The 21042-nt window shown below is 48.2% G+C and overlaps 1 protein-coding gene across 1 annotated transcript in view; it reads left to right on the top strand.

The window, feature by feature from the left end:
• The window catches only part of TMPRSS2 (transmembrane serine protease 2), a 37354-nt gene that overhangs the window by 3801 nt on the left and 12511 nt on the right, over nucleotides 1-21042 (top strand). Inside the window, exons 2-7 of the mRNA XM_052645693.1 lie at nucleotides 505-727; nucleotides 6631-6717; nucleotides 7397-7510; nucleotides 9967-10093; nucleotides 11210-11320; nucleotides 19821-19864. Of these exons, the coding sequence (XP_052501653.1) occupies nucleotides 505-727; nucleotides 6631-6717; nucleotides 7397-7510; nucleotides 9967-10093; nucleotides 11210-11320; nucleotides 19821-19864 (706 nt within the window). The remainder of the gene's footprint in view (nucleotides 1-504; nucleotides 728-6630; nucleotides 6718-7396; nucleotides 7511-9966; nucleotides 10094-11209; nucleotides 11321-19820; nucleotides 19865-21042) is intronic.

The raw sequence follows: 21042 nt of genomic DNA, 5'->3' as shown, positions 1-21042 counted from the left end.
ACCGGCTCATTCCCAGACTTCTACACATTTTTTCTTTAGTTTGTTACTCAGTCTCAATGCCAGCCACTTATGTTTTCTTTATTTCAAAAAATGAATAGCAAACAAACAAAACCAAACACTATTGCCAATTAATTGGACACCCTGGTGAGTTTTCATTCTAGGTGAGGGTTTGGCATACTTAAAGATGCCCTGGTATCTTTGGTAAAGAATCTGCCTGCAAAGCAGGAGATCCTGATTCAATCCCTGGGTCAGGAACATCCCCTGGAGAAGGGATTGGCTACCCACTCCAGTATTCTTACCTGGAAAATTCCGTGAATATCAGCCTGGCGGGCTATAGTCCATGGGGTTGGGAAGAGTCAGACATGACTGAGTAGCTAAGAGGTTCACTTTCACATAGGAGTCTGCAGTGCTGAACCCATGAATTGACTGAGTGCCGTGGAATGTTTCTTTAAGCTTTGGAATAATTACAGCTTTGTATCATTCATTTTCTTTTTAATCATTTAGGGATCATCACCAGGTGTTGGGCCTTACTATGAGAACCATGGATACCAGCCGGAAAGCTTGTACCCTCAGCAGCTGCCCACGGCTCCCCCTGCCTACGAGGTGTACCCCGCTCAGTACTACCCGCCCATGGTGCCCCAGTACACCCCAAGGGTTCAGACGCACGCCTCGACACCTGTAATCTACAGGCAGCCCAAACCTCCATCCAGGACGGCGTGCACCTCAAGTAGGACCCTTTTTGCTTGTATTTTCTCTAATGGAGCCGAGTTTGGGGTCTGCCTTCTCCAGTGTGCCCTCTGCCCCCACCAGCTTGGTGCCGGCTCTCCTCTGTCTGCAGGGCTGGTGTGCATGCCTCTCCCTTCCGCGTCTCTGTCAAAGTTGTGGACCCTGGTTCTCACCTCCCAGGGGCCTTCAGGAGCCTCTTAGCTAGATGGCGCTAGTGTTAAAGAATCTGCCTGCAGGTGCAGGATATGCTAGAGCATTGAATTCGATCCCTGGGTCGGTAAGATCCCCTGGAGGAGGGCATGGCAACCCACTCCAGTATTCTTGCCTGGAGAATCCCCTGGACAGAGGAGTCTGGCGGACTACAGCCCATGGGATCACACAGAATCGGACATGACCAAGCACACAGCACACGCACACAGCAGCTAAGACCTTCATCTCCCACCAACGCTCCTGTACCAGCTTGGCCTGTACCACCCAGCCTCTCTGAACTCCTTCTTGTCTGCGTGGTTTACCACTGTGTCATCTTGAGTAGATGGTAAGCCCCCAGCGCAGGAAGAAACAGCCTTTCTCTACGTATGCATTTCCTGGATGCTACAAGTCACGGTCAAGGTGCTTGATGAGTGCTGTGCATTCAGTGAAGGAAGTGGCTGGTGGGGTTGTCGCCCAGAAGCATCTGCAACATTTTCTCATGGCTTGGAAGGTCTTACAGAGGGTGAGGGACTGTAGGTGGTGTGTCTTCTGCCCACCCCTTAGTTCCATGTCTTTCATGCCCTCTCATTTGTCTGCTTTCTTTTTCAGTAGTTCAAACTTCCAACTGATCAATTAATTGTTTTGGCCCCATTATGCTGCACGCAGGATCTTAGTTTTGTGACCAGCAATTGAACCCGTGCCCCTTGCATCGGAAGCACGGAGTCTTAACCTCTGGACTGCCAGGGAAATCCTTGTCTGCCCTCCTTACATTTCATTTTATCTTCTTTCCATCCAGATCCCTTCCCTTTGTGCCCCCTCCCCTAGCTTGTAATGCAGGCAAGTTGATGCGGTAAGCACTGCCCGGACAGGACGAGTACAGCCCGTTATATGAGCACAGAGCTAGTATAGGGGCTGGCCCAAGGAACATTTTCATTGATGACATTTTTATTTTATTTTGTGAGAAACACATACCCTCACATACAACTCACACAGTTAAAGATCTATGACAGGGTGAATTTCCATGTGCCAACAACGCACCATAAACAGTGGCATCAGGTTCTATCTGTACCCTTTGAAGATTCCTCTCCTCAGAACTCCCTCAGTTCAGTTCAGTTCAGTCGCTCAGTCGTGTCTGACTCTTTGCAACCCCATGAATCACAGCACGCCAGGCCTCCCTCTCCATCACCATCTCCCGGAGTTTCTTCACGAGCGCCATCCCTCTTGGATTTCTCTCTCTGTCCTTTCTTGTCCCCCTCATGCTTCACAGACGGCTCTTTATCCTTCCTTCTCCCGACCGCTACTCTCTTCCATTCCTGTGTCTTCCACCCCTTTGTGATGCCTTCTCCTTAATTACTCCTACCCCTTTCCTGTGTGGTTCTCTTTCCCTCCATCAGTTCGTCTTGGTTCAAGAAATTACTTGTCTCTGCACTGATGTCTTTCTGGTGGTGGCTGTTAGATTGAGACCGGTGGCTCCTAATGGGGTGATTTTGGCCCTCAGGGGCATTTGGCGATGTCCGGAGACAGTTTCGGCTGCTATAACTGGGGTGGGGTTGCTACCAGCATCTACTCGGGAGGCGCCAGTGATGATGCTGAACATCCTCCAGTGCACAGAATGACCACCACCAAGGATGGCCCAACCAAGATGTCCATGGTACCCAGGCTGAGGACCGCTGGTCTTAGCCCCTCATGGTCTTAGCTCATCCTTCCCTAACTCTTGGCAACCACTGATTTGTCTCCGTAATTTTGTCTCTAAATTTTAGAGTGTAGAGTTGGAATCATGAAGCAGTACATAGCCTGTCAGAGCCTGACAGTATTTTGCAAGTGACTTAAAAAGCACAAAGTCAAGAGATCCTCAGCAAGAGTACAAGGGACTTTTTATCTTCCTGGTTCTGTTTGTTTTAGCAAGAGATCTTTCACACTGAACCTTAATACATGTGTTAGCGTTTGGGTTTGGGAGGCTCGAAGGTCAACAATCCTGTGAGGCAAATAGTTGACATTGGTCACAGAAGGGCTACATCAGCAACTGGTAACAACGTGAAGGTGAGAGGAGAGTGAAAAAAGCTGGCTTGAAACTCAGCATTAAAAAAACTAAGACATGGCATCTGGTCCCATCACTTCATGGTGGATAGAAAGGGAAAAAAGTGGAAGCAATGACAAGATTTTATTTTCTTGTGTTCCAAAATCACCTCGGATGGTGACTGCAGCTATGAATTAGAAGATGCTTGCTCCTTGGAAGGAAAGCTATGACAAGCCTAGACAGTGTATTAAAAAGCAGACATCACTTTGCTGACAGAGGTCCATATGGGCAGAAGCTTCCCTGGTGGCTCAGATGGTGAAAAATCTGCCTGTAATGTGGGAGACCCAGGTTCAATCTCTGGGTTGGGAAGATACCTTGGAGAAGGAAATGGCAACCCACTCTAGTACTCTTCCCTGAAGAATCCCATGGACATTGGAGCCTGGAGGGTTGCAGTTCATGGGGTCGCAAAGAGTTGGACACGGCTGAGTGACTAACACACACACATGGTTTTTCCAGTAGTCATGCACAGATGTGAGAGTTCGGCCATTAAGAAGGCTGAGTGCCAAAGAATTGATTCTTTCAAATTGTGCTGGAGAAGACTCTTGAGAGTCCCTGTACTGCAAGGAGATCAAACCAGTCAGTCTGAAAGGAATTCAACCCTGAATATTCACTGGAAGCTGAAGCTGAAGCTCCAGTACTTTGGCCACCTGATGCAAAGTGCCGACTCATTGGAAAAGACCCTGATGCTGGGAAAGATTAAAGGCAGGAGAAGAGGGTGGCAGAGGATGAGATGGCTAGATAGCATCACCAACTCAATGAACATGAGTCTGAGCAAACTATAAAAGATAGTGAGGGACTGGGAAGCCTGGCATGCTACAGTTCATGGAATTGCAAAGAATCGGACATGGCTTAGGTACTGAACAACAATAACAGCAGCAAATGATTAGTCAGTTGTACCTACACCCAAATAGGTACAACTGCAAACCAGTACCCAGTCCAGTCTGATCGACCAGACACTGATCCCGAAATAGTTGTCCACCAGCAGTGAGATCTGGGGCCCCCACTGCCCACATTCCTAGTGAAAGCCGGGCAGGTTGCCACCCTGTCCAGGAGAGGTTCAGGACACCTAGTTCAAGATACCCTCTCAATGAAAGGTTCAGGACACCTGGTTTAATATCCTTCTACTCACCAGCATGGTATCTTATCTTGGATACTATGACACACAGGGAAGTCACCCAAAGGAAGAAATCACCCTTTACTGATGGATCAAATTGACCATTTGGAATTTCCCCTGAGCCTCCTTGGCGACCCCACCTTGCCTGCTGCCAGACACATTGACCGTGAACCAAGCCCTGATAACACGTGGCTGGTGTCACATGGCACTCTTCAGACCGGCGGCCATGACCTCACCCAGGAGCCTGTAGGTCTGAGACTCACCTCCTCTCCCCTAGCTGAGTCAGAATCTCTGGGTAACAGGCTCCGCAGGTGATTCCTAAGCAGGTTTAAGCACAGACTGTGGAATTTGCAGAATGTGGTAACAAAATGAGGGGTGAGGGTTCATGCCCAGGTCCAGTGGTTCGATTGACTCCAGAAACTGGACTTCTTGGTCTGGTGGACTTCTGGCAGGAAAAATGGGCACAGGTGGGGTGCAGGGCCTCCCCATGGGCTCCACCTCTGCCGCCCGGTGTCCTCCTGTAGGAGCTAAGGAGAAGTAGGTTGTATAAGAGCCTTGGCCCTGGCTCTCCTCTCCTCTGCCTGTCCACCCATCTCCCGAGCGAAGCACCGGCCCTGGGGTGCTCTCTGCACAGGAACTGCTGGGGGTGGCGGTGGTGGACGTCTTACTCTGAAGCTTGGCACGACTTGTGGCTTAGGCTCTGGCCAACAGCGGCGTGTTGGTTTGTTTCGAAATGGCACCCCACTCCAGTACTCTTGCCTGGAAACTGCCATGGACAGAGGAGCCTGGTAGGCTACAGTCCATGGGGTTGCGAAGAAGTGGACACGACTGAAGGACTTCACTTTCACTTTTCACTTTCATGATTGGAGAAGGAAATGGCAACCCACTCCAGTGTTCTTACCTGGAGAATCCCAGGGACGGGGGAGCCTGGTGGGCTGCCATCTCTGGGGTCGCACAGAGTCGGACACGACTGAAGTGACTTAGCAGCAGCAGCAGCAGCAGAGGACACTGGTGACCTTGTCCTACAGCTTGTCTTCTTAGCTGAAACGTGAGCGCTGGCGACCCCAGCGCTGTAGATACTCCCACAGTGATAGATCATCCTTCCTTTTCACGGTCCAGCACGGCAGCCACTGGCCATGTGGGACTATCAAGCAGTTGAATTTACAGAATGATTTAATATCATTTAACATGAGAATTAATTAAGGTGAAAATAGCCACCCGAGGCCAGTGACTGTGAGTCAGTGAGTCAGTGTGACTCTGGCCCATCCATTCCCTAAAGTGCCTTGAGGAAGAGGCTTTTCTCTCTCTGCCTCGAGTATCACTGACACGGAGATGAGAGAATGGCTGTGCTTTGTGGCTTGCAGGATCTTAGCTCCCCAACCAGGGGTCAAACCTGGGCTCCCTGCATTGGAAGCTTGGAGTCTTAACCATTGGACAGCCAGGGATGTCCCTGGAGATGACGATTTGGGGAGTGTTCTTATTATTTTGCTTATGCTTGTAGTTACTGGAGCAAGGTATATTTCCTTCATTCAACCAATTTTTTTACATTCATCATTTTTTGGACTATCTTGAGACCAAAAGACTATCTTACTTTTTAAAGAGCTTAACTTCAATGTATGTTTGCTTTATATCACTGCTGCCTGCTTTGGTTCTCCAAAAAGTTAGCTTTAGTTCAACTCTGTGGAAGAAACAAGGCCTCCCAGGATATGTTCCTAAAGAGAAAAGTCACTTTGAAAAAATGGAAATGTAATTGCTTTACAATGTTGTGTTAGTTTCCGCTGTACGACAAAGAGAAGCAGCCTCAAGCGGACATGTGTCCGCTCCCTCGTGGCCCTGCCTCTCACCTGGCCCCCACCCCACCCCACCCTCTGGCCACCGCAGGGCCCCGAGCTGAGCTCCCTGTGCTCTGCTCCCCACCAGCTGTTTCACACGTGCTGGTGTGTATATGTCCACGCTGCTCCCCGTTCGTCCCACTCTCCCTTCCCCCACTGTGGCCGCAAGTCTGTTCTCTGTCTGCATCTCTATTCCTGCCTTGCAGATAGTCTCATCAGCACCGTTTTTCTAGATTCCATAGATATGTTTTAAAATACGATGTTTGTTTCCCTCTTTCTGACTTACTTCACACTCTGTGTGATAGGCTGTGGGTTCATCTGCCTCACTACAGCTGCCTCAATTTCATTCTTTTTATGGCTGAATAATATTTAAGTGTGTAAGTAAGTAAGTAAGTGAAAGTCGCTCAGTCATGTCCGATTCTTTGCGACCCCATGGATTATACAGTCCATGGAATTCTCCAGGCCAGAATACTGCAGTGGGTAGCCTTTCCCTTCTTCAGGGGATCTTCCTACCCCAGGGATCGAACCCAGGTCTCCCATATTGCAGGCGGATTCTTTACCAACTGAGTTATCAGGGAAGCCCCATTTAAGTGTATTATTCCTTGGTAAAATACACCATAACAGTAGTGCATGAAATTTGAGAGTCTAAGAAACCAGGTGACTAAGCTGTGTACTCACTGCCTTTCCTGCAGAGACCAAGAAAGCCCTGTGCATCACCTTCAGCCTGGCGGCCCTGCTGGCAGGAGCAATCCTCGCTGCCGTCCTCCTCTGGAAGTACAGTAAGTGCGGGCCAGGGCTGAGTTGCCTTGTGCTGGCCCTTCAGCAGCCCTGCTGCCTGGACCAGGGGCCCACCCCCAGCCCCTCATGAAGTTTCCCGTCTCTTTCCTGTTTGACTATAAGATGCTTGGAAAACCTTTCTTGGAAGCCGCCAGTCCTGTTGGCGTACTTCCTCGCCTGTGGGTTGTCAAGATCCCATGTCCTTCGTGTGGTATTGACACGTGGGGGAGAAGCGTGTTGAGCTCACCCTGTGCTTTAGGACCCTGGGTGGGGCCTGGCACTCGTGAGCACCCGCACCTCGGGGCACACCTGTCTCCTGCTTTTCAGTGTACATGGTGGTGGCTGGAGGCCACCCACCCCAGGGGACTCCTATACCTACAGCCAGGCCTCCTCCACCAGCCTGGGGTGGGGATCATGGGTCACAGGACTCACCTGTGTGGAGGGGGCACGGGGAACTGCTGTCCATATCCCAGGTTAGGGATCCGTCTCCAACCGGAAGTAATAAACCTAGGGGATTCACCATGGCTGTGGGCAGCCCCGCTTCCTTTGACATATGCTGTCGGCAAGGACCCACTCCCTCCTTTTAAAATAGAGGGGGACGGCTTGCTGTCTCTTGTCCCCAGGGCTGGGGGTTTCCTTGGTTTCTCACCTGATGGGCGTCTCCCTCTGTTTCCCTGCAAGTGGAGGACGAGTGCTCAGGGATGGAGTGCGGCTCCTCCGGGACCTGTGTCAGCCCCTCTCTCTGGTGCGATGGCATTCTGCACTGCCCCGGTGGCGAGGACGAGAACCGCTGCGGTGAGTGGCAGGGCTGCTTGTGGGAGGGGCCGCTTGGCTTGGGCACCAGGTGGCCCCCAAAGAGGCCACAGCAAGGCAGGCGCACGGTGCCAGGCTTGTATCCCGCACGTCAATCACTCCCCCATCGACTCCATTCCTGGAGGCTGAACCTTGCATGCGAGCCCAGTTTTCAGATGAGGAGATAGGCTCAGAGGGGGTGAGCTCCCACCTGGAGTCACACAGCCAGGGGATGGGAGACCACAGCCTAGGGCCAGGCCACATTCATGCCCCAGCTGCCACAGGATGTGACTAAAACAGCAAACTGTTTAAAATAGCAAGTTGGGAGTGGGCTCTGTGTTTTCTAAGCAAGCTGCTTTTCGGGTGGCCTATGTCTGTTGTCACAGGGTAGACACTGCTTCTGCTTTTATTTTCAATGACTTTTTCAGTAGCTGTGGGCTTCCCAGGTAGCGCTAGTGGTAAAGAATTCACCTTCCAGTGCAGGAGACGCAAGAAGCATGCGTTCGGTCCATGGTTCGGGAAGATCCCCTGGAGATGGAAAAGGCAATCCACTTCAGTATTCTTGCCTGGAGAATCCCATGGACAGAGGAGCCTAGCGGATTATAGTCCATGGGGTCGCACAGAGTCAGACACAACTGAACACAAAGTAGGTGTAGCAGGGAAATGATGCCTAAGGATGAAGGTTGCGCTGATATCTGCTGAAGGCCTTACCCAAAGCCTGAAGCTTGCTGCATGCTCTGGGAGCCGTTAACTTGAGTACAAGTGATGCAGACAGAGGCTGTGCTCCTCCCTAGAGCTGTCCATCCTCTGTAGCCATCCTGGGGAGATGGTTCTCTTTTATATCCCAGGTCCAGGTCAGGGCACCTGTGTGAGACACTGCTGTCCTGCCCGTGGATTCCCCTGCACTGGGAGTTCCTGGAGTTCTCGCCTACAGCAGAGGATTTGCACTTGGCAGACTCACTCACTCTGCAAAGTGTCCACATAGTGCTTTGCCTTTATGGGTGATAGTATATTTGTCACCATTTTCTTAACTAAAGTGGAGAGTTTCTGAGGTTGAGCAGACGTGGTTACTCTATTGGATGGAATGGTGTTTGATGTTGTAATACCTGTGTCCACTCACGTGTCAATAACTCTAGCAAGACCAACTCATGATGTTGCCTGGAGTGACTTTCTCTTCTTAATGTTGAAGTTGTATTTATTTAAATACTATTAAGAGTTAATGTCTTCAAATAGATCAAAATTCAGGAAGTAGCTAAGGGTACGGAGTGAAAAATCTCACCTACCACTTCACGTAACGCACTCAAACACAGTCTCGTGCTCACAGATACTAATACATACACTCATACACTGTGAGATTAGATAGAGGACAGGTGCTGGTCTCTGACCCCAGTTCCCAGCACAGGGCTCCTGAGACCATGGTGATTTTCAAGTGGTGAGACCACCTGGTGCATCTTTTGTTCTGGTATCTGGTCCCTGACCGCAGCTCCTGACACCGAGCTCCTAAGGCCCTTGTCATTTCCTGGGTGGTAGAAGGGTCTTTTGTTCTACGAGGTGATTCTGGGTGGCCCCTGAATGGCTCCTGTGGGCGCTGGTCACCTCAAAGACTGAGCCATGGGTAGAAGCTTTTACCCTCTGTCTTGAAACCACTTTCTCATCAGAAAACCACTGATCCTTCTACTGTCTCCATGGTTTTGCCTTTTCCCAAGTGTCGTAGAGTTGGAATCCTACAGGACGTATGCAGCCTTTTCCATCACTGACTGACGAGCACTTACGCTTCCTCCATGTCTCTTCACAGCCTGGTGGCTCATTTCTCTTTAGGGTTGAATCATATTCCACTGTCTGGATGCCCTTACAGTTGGTTTATCCACTCACATGGTGGATGGAATCGCTCACCACGGACGCATCAGGAAATAAGCTGGTTGCTCCATGGCGGCCTGAGCCTGGATGTCAGGCCCTAAGCAACAACTAATCTGCTTTCCATCTCCATAGACTTCTTCCTCCAGATGTTTCATAGAAATGGGGTCCTACCGTGTGTGGACCTTTGCCTGACCTCTTTCAGTCAGGAGGATACCAATCTTGTGTGAACGTTCATGCCTGTTGGGTCGTGTCAGTGTTTCACCCCCTTTCATGGAAGAATAACGTCCCACTGTGTGCAAGGACTGCATTCTGTGTGTTCCTCCACTGATGAACATTTGGATGTTACCCGCTTTGAGCTCTTGTGAATAATGCTCTCACGAACATGTGTGCACAATGTTCATTTTTGTCTGAACACCTGTTTTCAGCTCTGTCGGGTGAAGGGCACGTTTTGCGAGGAAAGGCTAGATTCTGGGCATCTCTTGTGTGTAGCTGGGGAGGGGGAGCCAAGCCCTCTGGAGCCTCTGTGTCCGGGGAGGGTGGGGCCCGCGTGAGGCCAGGATGAAGGTCATGGTCTGGGACTCACAGAGCCTCCCTTCCCGCAGTTCGCCTCTATGGACCGAACTTCATCCTTCAGGTGTACTCAGCACAGAGGAAGTCCTGGCACCCCGTGTGCCAGGATGACTGGAGTGAGAGCTACGGGAGGGCGGCCTGCCAGGACATGGGCTACCGGTGAGTTCCGAGCCCCTTGTCCTCCCTGGTGATGGTGACAGGCACAGAGCATGGAATCTGTGCGTCTCTCTGCCCCTCTCTGGAAGTGCCAGCCCATAGACACCACACACCTCTGTCTTCTTCCCAAAGCTGCCCCAGGGAACCAGCAGGGGAGCGTGTGCCCCACACCCCCAGCCCCACCTCCTCCTGGGCCTCCATCTGCTCCTGGTTCCTCGGGGCTGTCCAGCGCCGAGGTCACCAGGGTCCCGGGTGCTGGCTGAGGGCCTTGAGAGACTCATTTCCTGAGGAGACTCCAGGGCAAGGTGGAAGCCTCGATTCAGCTCGCCTCCTGGGTGGGGGCTGGAGGTGGGGGCCAGTGGGGAGGACTGCGGGGGAGGTTGGAGGGAACACATCTGTGAGAGCTTCACTGCAGGAGTGCAGGAGACACTGAGGGCTTTTGAACAGAGAGAGCTGATCACTGGGTTTATCCGTAAGAGAATACATCCCTCATGTAGCCACCAGAGAAGGCTCCAGCCAGGAGCTCCTCGGAGCGCGCCTGCCAGCCCGGCCTTCCAGGGAGAGGCTGGGCCATTTTACTGCCCCCATCTCCTCCCTGGGCACGTCCCCATGTGACTTCTCTGCAAATCTAGCCTGTTCACCTTATGCTAGTTTTCAAAATGAATTATCACCGGATAAAAAAGTTGCCATCTTAGCTAGGGAACTGCTTCCAAATTCCACTCTCCCCCTAGTTGAAGTGTGTGTCACTGTGAATGACGTAGGGATGTCTCATCATGGTTCAGGGTCTGCATTTTACCACTGGGAGCATTTGGACATGTGGTTACATTATATGTTTGGTTACACTAAACGTCCTCGCACATCTATATTCTTACTGCTTTTTCATCCTGATCCAGATTAGATTCGAAACACGACTGATAGAGGACTTTCCCCTGACACTTCAGGGTTATTGGATGGTTATAATGTGGTGTCACTTCATTAGAAGTTGTGTTTTTGTTTTCCAAAATGCTCTTAACCTGCGTGTCGTATAAGAGAAGTCCTATGATATAGCTATAGCATAGGGTTTGCAAATGCTCGCAGCAAAACTATTATTTTAAGTAAGACTCTCTGTCTTTTTTTTAGGAATAGTTTTTATTCTAGCCAAGGGATAGCAGATGACAGCGGAGCCACAAGCTTTATGAAGCTGAACATAAGTGCCAACAATATCGATCTCTACAAAAAACTCTACCACAGGTATATAATTTGCTGATTTCTTTTTTTAAAAATTTGTTTTATTGAAGTATGGGTGATTTACAAAGTTGTGTTCAATTCCACCAAACAGCAAAGTGATTCAGTCATACAAATATATGCATTCTTTTTCACATTCTTTTCCATGTGATTTATCACAAGATATTGAATATAATTCCCCGTGGTATACAGTAGGACATTGTTGTTTATATCCATCCTATATGTAACAGTTTGCATCTGCTAATCCTGAAATTCCAGTCCATCTGCTTTTCCCTCCCCTTGGCAACCACAAGTCTGTTTCTACGTCTGTGAGTCTGTCTGTTTCATAAGGAAATTCATTTGTTTCATATTTTAGATTCCACATATAAGTGACATCATATAGCATTTGTCTTTCTCTCTCTGGCTTACTTCACCTAGTAGGATCATTTCTAGGTCCATCCATGTTCCTGCAAAAGGAATTGTTTCTTTTCTTCTTATGGCTGAGTAGTATTCCACTGTGTATATATACCTCATCTTCTTCATACGCTCATCAACACGTGGATATTTAGGTTGCCTTCATGTCTTGACACTGTAAATAGTGCTGCACTGAACACTGGGATGCGTGTATCCTTTTGAATTACAGTTTTGTCTGGGTATATGCCCAGGAGTGGGATTGCAGGATAACATGGCACTTTTATTTTTAGTCTTTTGAGGAATCTCAAAATTAATCAAACTATTCGCATGGACCACAGCTTTGTCTAACTCAACAAAACTATGAGGCGTGCCATGTAGGGCCATGATGCATGGGTCATGGTGGAGAGGCCTGACAGAATGTGGTCCACTGGAGGAGGGAATGGCAAACCACTTCAGTATTCTTGCCTTGAGAACCCCGTGAACAGTATGAAAAGGCAAAATGATAGGATACTGAAAGAGGAACTCCCCAGGTCAGTAGGTGCCCAATATGCTACTATAGATCAGTGGAGAAATAACTCCAGAAAGAATGAAGAGACAGAGTCAAAGCAACAACAACGCCCAGTTGAGGATGTGACTGGTGATGGAAGTAAAGTCTGATGCTGTAAAGAACACTATTGCATAGGAACCTGGAATGTTAGGTACATGAATCACGGTAAATTGGAAGTCATCAAACAGGAGATGGCAAGAGTGAATATCGACATTTTAGGACTCAGTGAACTAAAATGGACTGGAATGGGTGAATTTAACTAAGGTGACCACTACTGCAGGCAGGAATCCCTTAGAAGAAATGGAGTAGCCATCATGGTCAACAAAAGAGTCCAAAATGCAGTACTTGGATGCAACCTCAAAAAGGACGGAATGGTCTCTGTTCATTTCCAAGGCAAACCATTCAATATCATAGTAATCCAAGTCTATGGCTCAACCAGTAAAACTGAATTTGAATGGTTCTATGAAGACCTACAAGTCTTTATAGAACTAACACCCAAAAAAGATGTCCATTTCATTGTAGGGGACTGGAATGCAAAAGTGGGAAGTCAAGAAACTCCTGGAGTAACAGGCAAATTTGGCCTTGGAATATGAAGCAGGGCAAAGGCTAATAGAGTTTTGCCAAGAGAATACACTGGTCATAGCAAACACCCTCTTTCAACAACACAAGAGAAGATTCTACACATGGACATCACCAAATGGTCAATACTGGAATCAAATTGATCATATTCTTTGCAGTCAAAGATGGAGAAACTCTACACAGTCAGCAAAAACGAGACTGGGAGCTGACTGTAGGTCAGATCATGAACTCCTTATTGCCAAATTCAGACTTAAATTGAAGAAAATAGGGAAAACCACTAGGTCATTCAGGTATAACCTAAATCAAATCCTTTATGATTATACAGTGGAAGTGACAAACAGATTCAAGGGATTAGATCTGACAGACAGAGTGCCTGAAGAACTATGGACAGAGGTTTGGGACATTGTACAGGAGGCAGTGATCAGGACCATCCCCAAGAAAAAGAAATGCAAAAAGGAAAAATGGTTGTCTGGAGAGGCCTCACAAATAGCTGAAAAAAGAAGAGAAGCTAAAGGCAAAGGAGAAAAGGAAAGATATACCCATTTGAATGCAGAGTTCCAAAAAATAGCAAGGAGAGATAAGAAAGCCTTCCTCAGTGATCAATGCAAAGAAATAGAGGAAAACAATAGAATGGGAAAGACTAGAGATCTCTTCAAGAAAATTAGAGATACCAAGGGAATATTTCATGCAAAGATGGGCAGAATAAAGGACAGAAATGGTATGGACCGAACAGAAGCAGCGGAAATTAAGAAGAGGCGGCAAGGATACACAGAAGAACTATACAGAAAAGATCTTCATGACCCAGATGACCACAATGGTGTGATCACCCAGGCAGACATCCTGGAAAGTGAAGTCAAGTGGGCCTTAGGAAACATCACTACAGACAAAACTAGTGGAGGGGATGGAATTCCAGTTGAGCTATTTCAAATCCTGGAAGATGATGCTGTGATAGTGCCACACTCAATATGTCAGCGAGTTTGGAAAACTCAGCAGTGGCCACAGGACTGGAAAAGGTCAGTTTTCATACCAATCCCAAAGAAAGGCAATGCCAAAGAATGTTCAAACTATCACACAATTGCACTCATCTCACAGGCTAGCAAAGTAATGCTCAAGATTCTCCAAGCCAGGCTTTAACAATACGTGAATCGTGAACTTGCAGATGTTCAAGCTGAAAAGGCAGAGGAACTAGAAATCAAATTGCCAACATCCGTTGGATCATTAAAAAAGCAAGAGAGTTCCAGAAAACCATCTGCTTCTGCTTTATTGACTATGCCAAAACCTTTGTTTGTGATGGACAGGGAAGCCTGGCGTGCTGCAGGCCATGGAATCACAAAGCGTCAAACACGACTAAGCGACTGAACTAAATTGAAATGAGGAATCTCCTCACTGTTCTCCATAGTGGCTGCACCAACTTACATTCCCCCTGACAGTGTAGGAAGGTTCCCTTTTCTCCACAGCCTGTCCAGCATTTCTTATTTGGAGACTTTTTAATCATGGCCCTTCTGACCAGTGTGAGGTGATACCTCGTTGTTTGTGTGGATCACAACAAACTGTGGAAAATTCTGAAAGAGATGGGAATGCCAGACCACCTGACCTGCCTCTTGAGAAATCTGTATGCAGGTCAGGAAGCAACAGTTAGAACTGGACATGGAACAACAGACTGGTTCCAAATAGGGAAAGGAGTGCGTCAAGGCTGTATATTGTCACCCTGCTTATTTAACTTATATGCAGACTCCATCACGCAAAATGTCAGGCTGGATGAAGCACAAGATGGAATCAGGATTGCTGGGAGAAATATAAATAACCTAAGATATGCAGATGACACCATCCTTATGGCAGAAAGTGAAGAAGAACTAAAGAGCCTCTTGATAAAAGTGAAAGAGGAGAGTGAAAATTTGGATTAAACCTCAATATTCAGAAAACTAAGATCATGGCATCTGGTCTTATCATTTCATGGCAAATAGACGGGTTAACAGTGAGAGGCTTCATTTCTTTGGGCTCCAAAATCACTGCAGATGGTGAGTGCAGCCATGAAATTAAAAGATGCTTGCTCCTTGGAAGAAAATCTATGACCAACCTAGACAGCATATTAAAAAGCAGAGACATTACTTTGCCAACAAAGGTCTGTCTAGTCAAAGCTATGGTTTTTCTAGTAGTCATGTATGGATGTGTGAGTTGGACTATAAAGAAAGCTGAGTGATGAAGAATTGATGCTTTTGAACTGTGGTGTTGGAGAAGACTCTTGAGAGTCCCTTGGACTGCAAGGAGATCCAACCAGTCCATTCTAAAGGAAATCAGTCCTGAATATTCATTGGAAGGACTGATGCTGAAGCTGAAACTTCAATAATTTGGCCACCTGATGGGAAGAACTGACTCACTGGAAGAGACCCTGATGCTGGGAAAGATTGAGGACAGGAGGAGAAGGGGACAACAGAGGATGAAATGATTGGATGGCATCACTGACTCGATGGACATGAGTTTGAGCAAGCTCAGGAGTTTGTGATGGACAGGGAAGCCTGGCGTGCTGCAGGCCATGGAATCACAAAGCGTCAAACACGACTAAGCGACTGAACTAAATTGAAATGAGGAATCTCCTCACTGTTCTCCATAGTGGCTGCACCAACTTACATTCCCCCTGACAGTGTAGGAAGGTTCCCTTTTCTCCACAGCCTGTCCAGCATTTGTTATTTGGAGACTTTTTAATCATGGCCCTTCTGACCAGTGTGAGGTGATACCTCGTTGTTGTTTTGATTTGTGTTTCTCTAATAATTAGTGATGTTGAACATCTTTTCATGGGTGCATTGGGCATGGTTGTTTCTTTTTTCCTTTCAAAAACTGCAGATGAGTAGGGGATGTCTGGGAGAATCACCATTAGAGTTTGATTTCTCTCTTGCTGGTGAGAGTTGGAGTTCCTCACATGGAGGAGACTGGACTCTTAAGTAGGACCCATCACTGAGCAGCTCTGGGTTCGTTCTAGGGAGGCATTCGTGCTAAGTTGCTTCAGTCATGTTTGACTCTTTGTAGCCCACAAGGCTCCTCTGCCTATGGGATTCTCTAGGCAAGAATACTGGAGTAGGTTGCCGTTTCCTCCCCCGTGGAATCTTCTCGACCCAGGGACCAAACCCACATCTCCTGCATTGCTGGCGGGTTCTTTACCATCAGCGCCACCTTGGGAAGCAGCTGTGGTCTACTGGCCACCTGTGTGTGCTGTCTGCCCTCCGGGGTATTGGGTAACATTACAGAATGAAGATTCCTCTTTCCGATTTTCTTCTCTGCAGACACTAGAGATGCATCTTAGTGTGTGTCAGGGTGTGTGTCTAGGGGTCCAGAAGAATGTCTCGTGACCCCACTGGGGTGATCAGCTCATCCTGGTTTTCGCAGGACCCTGCTGGTTTCACACTGGAAACTCTGCTTCCCAGAGGTCCTCTCAGCCCAGGCAGTGGGGAAGGTTGGTCCCCCAGCCCCAGCCGTGGAGTCAGAGGATGCTGTGTGAGGGGTGGGCCTGGGAGCTAGCAGCTACTCCAGTACGCCAGTGTTTTCTGTACCTGGAGGCCAACTTGCAGTGCTGGGAAGGTCGCAGTGTGTCCAGTGGGTGGACGTGAACCTGAGTTGGTGCCACGGGTTGATCGTTTGACTAGTTAGGAGGGTGGGGGAGAGGGCTAGGCTTAAGCTACTCAGTTTGTGTTGCATATGTTTAAAATGTTTGCAGTCTTCCTAGAATCATTCATGCTGGTGTTATTTAGTTACTAAGTCCTGTCTGACTCTTTCACGACCACATGGACTGTAGCCCTCCTGTCTCCTCTGTCCATGGAATTTTCCAGGCAAGAATACTGGAGAGGGTTTCCACGCCCTCCTCCAGGGGGATCTTCTCGGCCCAAGGACCAAACCTGGGTCTCCCGCATTGCAGGCAGATTCTTTACCACTGAGCCACAAGGGAGTATAGAATACTGTTATCCAAATGGAAAGACACACAGCATACAGCTTCCTCAGCTCCCAGTTCCCCATCACTCACCCAAACCATGCCGTCCCCTCCCTGCTGGCCAGCTGCCAGGTGCTGTGTTTAGGGAAAGAAGTACAAGTCAAGCTTCCCCCTCCTTTTCTGTGAGTGGGTTTGTGTTCCTGGTGGCCCGGGGGGCTGCCTTCTGCCCGGGGCACCTGAGCCTGGCCGTCCCCAATAATGTGACAGGCTGAGCCTAAGAGGAAGGGTGCCCATGGCCAGGTGTGGCCATCAAAACAGCGGGCCGTGGTTTGCCCCCCTGAGAAGCTGAACACAGCTGCCTGGGGCTCTTTGTAAATATCGTCTCCTTGTCTTGCTCCGTTACTTGGAACCAGGGCTGAGTAAGGGAGGGAAGGCTGCCGCCTTGTGGTAACTCAAGGCTTCACACTTTGGAGGAAAGAAGAGGCGCATGGTACCCGTATGCTTGTCAGGGGGCTGGGAGGACTTCTTTCCGGTTTGCTTTCAGACGTAGCACTTTGATGCTTGAACCTCGGGCTCCTGGTAGGGCTCGTCTGAGCGATCGCTTCGTGACCTGAGGTTGCGTGTTTCTTCAGTCGCTTAGTCGTGTCTGACTCTTTGTGCCCGCACGGACTGCAGCACGCCAGGCTTCCCTGTCTTTCACCATCTCTCAGAGTTTGCTCAAACTCATGTCCGTTGAGTTGGTGATGCCATCCAACCATCTCGTTCTCTGTTGCCCCCTTCTCCTCCTGCCTTCAGTCCTTCCCAGCGTCAGGGTCTGGTGGCTGCACAGTGCGCCTCCACACAGGGAGAATGATCTGACGATCCTTAGAAAGCATCGCTCTTAATGGGAGCATGTCTCCTCTTGGCATCTCGTGCCACCCAGCCAGAGGCTACCAGGACACACCTTGTCTTGAAACCATGGGGGTCTCAGTGGGAGGGTGTTGGAAGGGACTTATAATGGGATGTGGGCTTGTATTGAGTCATTTGGGGAAGGTTCCAGGAAGCTAGGTTTGGCCATGGATTGGATGCTGTCCAGAAATGAGGGTGATTCTATAGTTGGTACCTCAATGCTTTTTTGTCAGAAGGTGGGTTGGCATGAAGCCAGGCTACTGCTGGGATTGGCAAAGAAGCGCAGTCACTCATGCCAGCCAGCAGAGGGGGCTGTTTGTCACTGTGAGGTTTGGACCAGGTTCATGGGATGAATTACCAGCTGGAATCGAGAATGCAGGAAGAAATACCAACAACCTCAGATATGCAGATGATATGACTCTAATGGCAGAAAGTGAAGAGGAACTAAAGGGCCTCTTGATGAGGGTGAAAGAGGAGAGTGAAAAAGCTGGCTTAAAAGTCAACATTTAAAAAACGAAGATCATGGCATCTGGTCCCATCACTTTATGGCAAACAGATGGGGAAAAACTAGAAACAATGATAGATTTTATTTTCTTGGGGTCTAAAATCACTATGGATGGTGACTGCAGCCTTGAAATTCAAAGACGCTTGCTTGTTTGAAGGAAAGCTATGACCAATCTAGATAGCATATTAAAAAGCAGAGGCATCATTTTGCTGACAAAGGTCCATATAGTCAAAGTCATGGTTTTTCCAGTAGTCATGTACAGATATGAGAGCTGGACCATAAAGAAGGCTGAGTGCCAACGAACTGATGCTTTTGAATTGTGGCACTGGACAGCAATATCAAACCAGTCAGTCCTAAAGGAAATCAACTCTGCATATTCACTGGAAGGACTGATGCTGAAGCTGCAATACTTTGGCCAGCTGATGCAAAAAGCCAACTCATTGGAAAAGACTCATCAGAGGAGAGATTGAGGGCAGGAGGAGAAGGAGTGACAGAGGATGAGATGGCTGGATGGCATCATCAACACAAAGGACATGAGTCTGGGCAAACTCCAGGAGATGGTGAAGGACAGGAAAGCCTGGCATGCTGTAGTCCATGGAGTCACAGAGTCAGATGTGACTGAGCGACTGAACAACAACCTGGGATTGTGTGATGGGTGTGCCTGTGTCCTGCTCTGCCATGTAACACTGATCTGGCCCCACACGAACTGATTATGTTCCAAAGAACCTCGCCAGCTTCAAGTCCCTGGGTGTCAGCACCGCTTTCCTTCTCAGTGTGTCAGGAGGGCATTCAGTACATAGCGTTTTTCAGATCTACTAAATCTTTCTACTTTTCCATTCATTCCATTAATTTTTGAGAGTTTGATATTGAAATCCCAATGAAAAATCTTCATCTACTTTAAAATAATTGTAGTATATAGTGAAATGATACGTAACTGTTCTGTATTTTCCAAATCTGCAGTAAATGTGTTATACTTCCATAATTTAAAAAATAAAAAAGGAAAGAAAAAAAAAGGAACACTGCCAGCTTCAAATACCTGGGCATCAATGCTGCTTCTCTTTTCAACATGTCGGAGAAAATTCAGTGTACAGTGGAATGCATTGGTTAGTTCTTTTTCATCTGTAACCTGGAATGTTTGCCTCCCAAGGAGTAACTCTTCTTCTGTTCCCAGGCAAATGGTTGTATAGTTTTCTGTGCAGTTCATATAAAGCAGTTACAAGAAGCTGGAAGTTTACAAAAGCCTTCCTTACAAAATTAAAGGATGATTTTAAACTCCAAGAAAAAAAATAACAGCTGATATGATGTGTGTTTTGACTTGACACAATTGAATGACTAACACACACACACACACAATGTGTGATTATCTTCACAACTACCTTTGGTACTATTATTAGCCCATTCTGTTGATGGGGAAATCGGGGCACAGTGAGGTTAAGTGCCTTGCCCAAGGTCACACAGCTTGGATTTTAACCTTCCAGTTTGACTTGGTGTCTACTCTTTACTACTGTCCCCCTATGTATTTACTTTCTCTATTCATGTCTTCAATTGCAAACTCTTCTATATCTAAAGAGGCAGGGAGTGAGAACATTGGAAGAAAATATTTATTTCCAAGTATTTTGAGAATCCAATGTCTTGATTGTTATAGTGACCAGAATTTCCCCCTCTTCTTTTGCAGCGATGTCTGTTCTTCAAAAACAGTGGTTTCTTTACGCTGCATAGGTAAGTGGTTCTTGGTTTTCTGTTTTGTGTTTCTAAAATGGGATACATTTTGGTATTCCATTTGATACCAAAATCAAATAGTATCAAATTTGATACCTTACTGAAATGTATCCCAGTGTGTCTTTGGGGGACTTGGAGATAGAAGGTGGACTAACGCGTCAGGACATGCCCAGCACCCTGCCCAAGAGTTCCCGTTCTTGAATCTGGATAACTTTAGATACCTACTGCTTTGGTCCAAGAACCAGCTGTCCTCTGAGGACAGACAAGCTCCAGAGATGGACGGGCCCTCTCTGTGGTGTCCACATTGTGGGGCTGGAGACCCATGGGTGTCCCCATTCCAGCGTTTGGACTACTTATAGTTTCCAACCTTTTTGGGCTTCCCTGGTGGCTCAGACAGTAAAGAATCTTCCTGCACTGCGGAAGATCTGAGCTCAGTCCCTCTGTCAGGAAGATCCCTTGGAGAAGGAAATGGCAACCCACTCCAATATTCTTGCCTGGAAAATTCCATGGACAGAGGAACCTGATGGGCTACAATCCATGGAGTCGCAAAGAGTTAGACATGACTGAGCAACTAACACTTTCACATTTTCCAAACCTTTTATGGGTATGGAGGATACTGTCCCTGAACTCATTTCTCTGGTATGGCCCCATCCTCTTCCCGTATGGGTCTCGGTCCTGAAGCTTGGATTCCCAGTTTGAACAGGTGAAGCAGGCAGTCGTTCCAGGGTGAACACCATTCCCCAGTGGTCCTGGCAGTAACTTCCCACACAGGTTGGTTCAAGCTTCTTTAGGTGCCAGGAGAGCATGGTGCCTGCCCTGCCCTCCTGCCCACGCTGTCCACCTTGTGATGGTTTGAGAGCAGTGCATAGGAGAAAAGCCCTCCTTAGCTTTGTTCAGGAATATTGGGGTCTCTGAGCATTCAAGGGGGTCCCAGGGCCTTTGTTATCTGCCCTGCTACATGGGTATCTGGGAGATGCTGATGGAATCACACAAGTGCCAAGCAACAGGTGGCATCCAGGGCTATCAGAAGTGGAGCTTCCTGGAGGTGGCTGCGGGGATGGGGTAGGGGTGGTTGCTCGAGGAGTGTCCTCTGGCCCCCCTAGCCGAGCCAAAAGAGACCAGGCAGCATTTTCTAAAGTCAGAGCCCAAAGAAACAGGCACAAGAGGAGATAATGGTC

This window comes from Budorcas taxicolor, chromosome 1, assembly GCF_023091745.1.
Source record: "Budorcas taxicolor isolate Tak-1 chromosome 1, Takin1.1, whole genome shotgun sequence".
NCBI lineage: Eukaryota > Metazoa > Chordata > Mammalia > Artiodactyla > Bovidae > Budorcas > Budorcas taxicolor.
Note: the sequence above shows the minus strand (reverse complement) of the source record. Positions and strands in the feature narration are given on the sequence as shown.